The 7,120-nt window shown below is 38.8% G+C and overlaps 1 protein-coding gene across 1 annotated transcript; it reads left to right on the forward strand.

The window, feature by feature from the left end:
- Positions 1 to 3,532: 3,532 nt before the first annotated feature.
- On the forward strand, positions 3,533 to 6,882 carry LOC111969021 (glutathione-specific gamma-glutamylcyclotransferase 1-like). The gene is made up of 3 exons (XM_070445053.1): positions 3,533 to 4,093; positions 4,432 to 4,467; positions 5,970 to 6,882. Exons 1-3 carry the CDS (start codon positions 3,920 to 3,922, stop codon positions 6,333 to 6,335), a joined length of 576 nt encoding a protein of 191 aa, XP_070301154.1. The 5' UTR covers positions 3,533 to 3,919; the 3' UTR covers positions 6,336 to 6,882.
- The last annotated feature ends 238 nt before the right edge of the window (positions 6,883 to 7,120 follow it).

A 7,120-nucleotide genomic window follows, 5' to 3' on the forward strand; every position in this document is an offset into this window, starting at 1 on the left:
GTACACAGAATGGTCAATATTTGTATGGAAGTGTTTTTTTTCTCCAAAAAGAACATCAATCTCATCCTTATGCCCCTGGTTGTCAAGCATTCAAGTTGCTTTAAACTGGCTTGACTCCATTTGAGTCAATGAGCAGTCATTTTGACTCATCTGCTCTTAACAGTCTAATAAATACATTTCATATATGCTATCGAAGAAATAAATATGTGGGTTGTGTTTATGAAGGTCTGGGTAACATCAGAATAAGACTATTAAAAAAAAAAAGAACTCAATAGCATATTCATTAGTTTATGTTATTGTAGGCTATCCGTTGCTGCATGTGACTCTGTAGGATAATTTTTTTTTGACAAAACTGTTTGTGATATCGAAATTCTTACAACATACATGTGTTAAATAAACTTATTCAGGAAAAGTCAAGGATGGAGGGGACATTACTTAAACAATTGTAGAGGTAATAGAATTTTAAATTCATTTCGAGTCCAAATGACTCACTCGGCTTTTCTGGTGTTAAAATGTCAAGCTGTTTCCTTGGAAGTCCACCCCATAAGTTAAAATATTGAGACGAGGAGGGAACACAATCTGGAAAAGAGGCTACTTAACAAAACCAGGCAGATGCTTTGGGGTGTGACCCTACACCACTGGGAAAATCAGTGCCTCCTCTCTAACTGAGCGTGAACGCAGCAAATAGGGCCCCAAGAGTCCAGTGCCAAGTTACCGGCAGCCTTGAAGGGGTGCTAAAGCCAACACAACACCCCAGCCAGTCCAGATCTCCCAACAAAGACAACTATCACATGCTTAACACCTGATCATCTATCTCTGCTATTATATTGATTAGTTTGATTAATTATTTCGTCTTAACAACCCTAACACCCACACTTTTGTCTTTTTCACATATTCTTTCCCATTTTATAACCCTTTCAGACATCTACCATAAAGCCACATATTTTCATTGTGTTATAATCAAAGCATCCTGTTTTTGGCCAATTGACATCATTTCCTGCATCCCGTCAGATTAAAATGTACAGGACACCGGCCAACAACTTTTCTCTCACATCTGTTACAAAAAGACTGCATGTTGATTAAAAAAAATTCTCCCATTCCTATTTCCCACGGTTGCAAACATCACTATCAATTGCTCTATGTTCTTCACAAGGATAAGATGTTTGATTATACAGGCATTTATTCATCACAAAAATCCTCAAAGTCCTATAAAAAACAAACATAGTAAATGACTGATAGAAAGCGAGTACCTAAACGTGCTTCAGGCCAGCTTGAACAAAAGAGAATCAAGTGCTCGACTGAGGAGACCCCAACTAGTGACTTTCCAGGAATATAAAGAAAATAGTAAATGACTGCTTTACAACACTCAAACAATGAGAATTAAATCTAAATTAAACCTAAAACAGTTTTCAAAATAGAGTGTATTGACAATCATTTGCATGTTTACATTGAGGAAATGGCATCTGATCTCAGGAAATACAGTAACTTCAGACAGAGGTTTCCTTTCTTTTTGTAATGTTCTTAATTAACACATGGGGGCAGTAAACCATACATGAAAGTTACTTCCAATATTTCCTTCAATACTTAAAATAAGAATTGGATAACTAGAGGCAAGGGGAGTATTCTATATTTTAAGATTTTGTGATGATATCAAATAAGCTATTGTATATGGAACACCATTATCAGACTGTGTTGTTCATGCCACGGTAGGACCAAAACATCATTGTCCTAGGCTGAGGTCAAAGAGAGCTGAAGGTAAATCGTCTACTTAAGCGTCATTCATTGATCAGGTATGATACAAGCTTATATAGGGTGCTAGAGAGACACCTAAGAAGAGAACAGATGTTAAAAGGGCTTTACAATACTTGGATCTTATTCTGCAAGCTAATGCTTCTATTTATAGCTAATCTCATTAGCTGCTTCTGCGGTATCACACGATGTGACACTCAAGGATATAATGGGAGCTCCGTTTTCACACATGGTTAAAAAGAGACTGCAGGCTTGCTGCTTGCCTTACTTTCCTGACAGTGGAGAGCAATGGAGCAAACATTGATATACATACAGTACTTCAAAGTACTTCAAAGAGAATAAACATGTATTTTTCAAACACTACTATCACACCAACATCCATGGTGGAATTGCAAGATCTCAAGCAAAGCATTTTTACAGGATATACTCAATTCAACTCACAAGTTTGGCCATTGGACAGCCAGTGTCACTGTCAATCTATGTATAACCAGGGAACATAATGTAAGAGCTTCAACATCCTGTGAATGGGGCAAAAATAGCTTGCCGTTTCTGTGTTATGTAAACTATCCTCTGAAATACAATGAACGGATGGAACAATTAATGAATGAAGTAATTCATGAATTACTTTATATGTCTGTCTTTTATGTGACTCATGATTATTAGATACCATTTTCAGTAAATCAAACGACTACAAGATTGCAAGTACAGTAGGCTACATTGTACATTACTTCCAGTGACACCTCAAGTAAAGATTAAATTACACACTTAATAAATCCCCTCTCTTATCAAAACAGTTGTGATGCTCAAAATCAATTCAGACAGTAGAGGAGAGTAGGGTAAGTTGAGACATTTTTTTAAATTCAGCATTACCCCGTCAATAGAAATAGTATTATTTTCTGACAAAGATATCCACATATATTTCCCTGGTAATAATCAGAATTAATATAAACATTTCAGTTTTGAAAACATAGCTTGTCCAAAAAAAGTGGTCTCTCGGCACAATTTACCTCAGTTTGCACAACTTACCCCATACCTGGGGTAAGTAGTGCCAAGAGACCACTTTTTTTGTCTTTTAATAATTTTAACCGAAAGGTTGCTGGATCGAATCCCCGAGCTGACAAGGTAAAAATCTGCCGTTCTGCCCCTGAACAAGGCAGTTAACCCACTGTTCCCTGGTAGGCCGTCAATGTAAATAAGAATTTGATCTTAACTGCCTTGCCTAGTTAAATAAAGGTTAAATAAATAAAAAAATGTTTAAACAATTTAGAAACAAGCATCATGAAACCTCTAACACAATACATTCATTTGACTTTGTGCAAATATTTTTGGGGACCCAATTTGCTTACCTCTTTTTCCATGCCATGTGGTTTCTTCCTTCACAGACTCCATGAAATGATGACCTCTTCCTAAATATTTGGTCAAATGATTAATTTTGTTTATGGTTTCCTAGAAACAGTGGTGGCTCACTTTACGCATTTGGCTCAATTTTCCCCACTCTCCCCTACAGATCACTCATATAATCCCATGTTATTGTTTTCAGTGTCTGTTCGTCAGATACGTTGTTATGGCGACATTGTAACGTTCGAAAACAAGATTCCAGAGAATGTTTTGCTCTCGATAAGGTTTCTAATTGGTCGGTTTGTGCTTCTAGTACGACCTCTTCTATGATATCATTGGTCAGCAACGTCTTGGTCTGACGTCCCGCCACAACACATACACGTGTCTGTCTGTACACCAATATACTGTTGTAGTAGTAACGTTACTGCATATTGGTTGGTAGACACACTAAACTGATTGTACAGATAGAAGTTGCGGTGAGAGATACTAGGCCTATGCATCAGCTCTTTTACATGTTATCAACATCTTTGGGTAGGCTATGATAGGGTTATTACGAATTAGCAATACTATTCGAAACGCCTCGGAAAAACCACTGTCGGCATTTATAGCGAATAGTTTAGCGGTCTCATGCTTCGGAATGCATCTACAAAGGAGAGTGAGCTCCACCGGTAACATCGTATAACAGCTCCCACTGGCCACAGACCTCAATTAAACGTCTATTCCACTTTGATTCAACCGGTGTGTGCCCAGCGGGCTTTTTCTTGACAGAAGAAAATAGGCAAAACATTACATCTTCTCTTAAATATTACCTGAACACGACCAACTAACTTTAATGAAGCTTCTGGACATTACTGCACCAGAAAAACCCAGCCTGTGGATATTCGGATATGGCTCACTAGTCTGGAAACCAGACTTCAAATACAAGAGAAACTATGTCGGCTATATCAAAGGATATAGTAGACGCTTCTGGCATGGGGACAATTTTCATCGAGGAGACAAAGACTTGGTAAGTCTTTACCTTCAGAAATGCAATCAGTGTATTTGCTGCTGCTGTAGACAGACATCATATTATCTCAGATCAAACTGTTGAGCTACAGAAAGTGGGAAGTCAAATGAAAGTCTAATAAAAAATGTCAGATTTGTGATGCAAACATATTGGTTATGGAAATGTCAATGTACATAAAGGTCTGGCATGGCCAAAAATATCTAATCTGATAGGCTCACATGTAGTAGGCTAGTCTAGCCTAAGTGGAAATTAATTTGTAAAACAATGCTGACTGTGCATTGATCCTCATGTGCTCTATTCATCTCTGTCCTTATCTCTATGGTCCTTATCCTCCACAGCCAGGTAGAGTGGTGACTTTAGTGGAAGATCATGATGTAAGTGGCTTTGTTTCAAAATAACCCAGAACACACATACAGCTCACATTTGTTTTGATCCTGTCTACCATGAATAAGTACTGTACTTTGTGTTGTAAAATACATTGACACTGGGGGGGGGGGGGGCATAACATATTGAACCTTAATCGATGCAAGGCGGATTTTTTGGTTAAATGTTTGAGCTTAGGTTTTGTACATTTCCCTGATCAAATAAATCATACATCAATTTCAAAACACCTGTTACAGTGTTTGGATTCAAGGTCAGGATTTGATATAAGGATTTTAGCATACATCTGTAAATTCACTTGAAAGTGGCATCCAGAGTGCAAATTATACTGTGACATTAGGGGGGTCTCTATTTTTTATGGGCTTTATAGTAAAGACATGTAATTTAACTTTGACCTTTTAATGTGTCATGAACACAACCAGCCATTATGTTTTTATCTGATTGTCAAACAAATCACTTCGAAAAGTAGATTAAAGGAGAAGCTCACTATTTTACAACTTGATGTTAGATGGTCCCACACCCTGAAAGTAGTCTATGGGCCAAGAGAAACTGTAGTTCATGGTTCATCTTTCTTTTAACAGCCATTACAAACTTCAGCTAACTTTAGCCACCACACGCTAACAATCAATGGAAGTGATGGTGGCATTTGACCATGTTTAAAAAAAAATGGCCAACGTACCACCTTAAGTACCATCAAACCAAATAGGGAGTTGATTTGAATTGATTTCAGGTGATTTGGACATAATAAAAAATAAAAAACATGCCTCCAGCACTTCCATTGATTGTTAGCTTGTGGTGGCTAAAGTTAGCTGAAGTTTGTAGTGGCTGTTTAAAGAAAACGGATCAATGGATTACAGTTTCTCTTGGCCCATAGACTATTTTCAGAGTGAGGAACCATCTAACATCAAGCTGTAAAATAGTGAACTACTCCTTTAAGTAGGTTACCTGCGCATGTTCATCTACTCCAAAGTAAGTCCAGCATCTGAACAGTGCACTGTGCACCCGCAATTTGAATGGAAGGACATCTATTACAAACACTGTAAGTGTAATGACATTCAGCCTACGAAGTGCTGTGTATTCATGGATTCCAAGGGAAGCCAGGCTTCCCCAAAAATGTATGATTTATCATTGTGTCTATCCATGTTTCATAATTTTTCTTCATTTCGCAAGAGGCTGAATCTATTTCACCAGAGAAAGCATCCGAGCGAGGCAAACAGCACCCCTCTTTCTTAGTATCTGTAGGCCATGTATCTGATGCTATTTGGCCAAAAATAATAACACGTCATACTCTTTTTGGCCATACGGCATCAGATACACGGGCTACACGTGCTAAGACAGAGGGTTGCTGTTTCGCTGGCTCAGATACTTTCTCAGGTGATATTGATGTCTTGCTGTAGGTGCGCATCTTGGTCAAAATTATCAATATATTCTATATGTTCAATCTGATTACCTACTTCTCCTTCCCCAGTCTAACATCCATCTCTTCTCACTGCAGGCTTGCACCTGGGGGGTAGCCTACGAGGTCAGCGACTCCCAAATGGAGGAGTCTCTGCAGTATCTGAATGTGAGAGAGGCTGTGCTGGGGGGCTACGTCACCAAGATGGTGGAGTTCACTCCCAGAGAGAAGTGCCAAGGGTCTCTGCTTGCCCTGGTCTACATCGCCACCTCTGACAACCCCATATACCTTGGGCCTGCCACTCCCACAGAGATAGCTGCTCAGATTGCCATCTGCACAGGCAACACGGGCCACAACATAGAGTACCTCCTTCGCCTGGCTGAGTTCATGAGGCTGTACTGTCCTGAGGTAGAGGATGACCATCTCTTCTCCATAGAGGCAGCCGCCCTGGCTCTGCTCATCTGAACTACCAGGGTCAGGGATACTCACATCAGACCAACGATACGACCACTCAATGCTACGACACGCCCAACCCTACTTGTTAATATGATCAATGTGAAGACAATGACAATATGAAGAGAGTGCGAGTCACTACACCTCATAAAAAGGGTCAACATGTCATGATCATTGTTTTTGTTGTCCATTGTCTGTGAACGCCCATGACATTGAAATGTTTTAAGCTAAATGGGCAATGCGATTACAAGTAAGGTGCTGTATGTTTCTCTACATGGTGTGTAAAGGGAAATCTGAAATGTGTATATTTTCTGCAATCTTGTGCAAAAATGGTGACAGAATTCACCTTAACCTTTACCAGTAACTTGGTTAATAAGGACTATGTTTGTACACAAATCTGCTTTCTAGTATAGCCATGAACAGAATTTATTGTATACTTTGATTACATATCAAAGAATAACTTAATCATACAGTAGTCTCCTATGGTCTTTTACTATGAAGACATAGAGGCTGGCTGATTGAAGAATCTACTCATATAAAACAGAAAATTTTACCTTTACCTCAGTGGCGTACCACAGTTTCAGCTTAACCATTACACCACGCAGTCTGAGATTATTAAAGCTATATAACAACATCCTACCTTTTCCCAGCAACAAGAGATATGTCTTATGTAGAGAAATTGGGAACCTATCTAAATGAAGAAAGCTAGTGATTTTAACAACTATGAAGAGACTCTATCTCTCAATCGTCTGATGCAGAATCAGACTCCTTATTCATTAGGCCACGCAATCTGTGAT

Source organism: Salvelinus sp. IW2-2015, linkage group LG9 (assembly GCF_002910315.2).
Source record: "Salvelinus sp. IW2-2015 linkage group LG9, ASM291031v2, whole genome shotgun sequence".
Classification (NCBI taxonomy): domain Eukaryota; kingdom Metazoa; phylum Chordata; class Actinopteri; order Salmoniformes; family Salmonidae; genus Salvelinus; species Salvelinus sp. IW2-2015.

Bases quoted from the DNA above. Each gene is read 5' to 3' on its own strand.
- LOC111969021 (XM_070445053.1), top strand. From the start codon at position 3,920: ATGAAGCTTCTGGACATTACTGCACCAGAAAAACCCAGCCTGTGGATA. The intron at 4,094-4,431 runs GTAAGTCTTTAC...TATCCTCCACAG, and splicing joins ATCGAGGAGACAAAGACTTG to CCAGGTAGAGTGGTGACTTT. The intron at 4,468-5,969 runs GTAAGTGGCTTT...TTCTCACTGCAG, and splicing joins CTTTAGTGGAAGATCATGAT to GCTTGCACCTGGGGGGTAGC.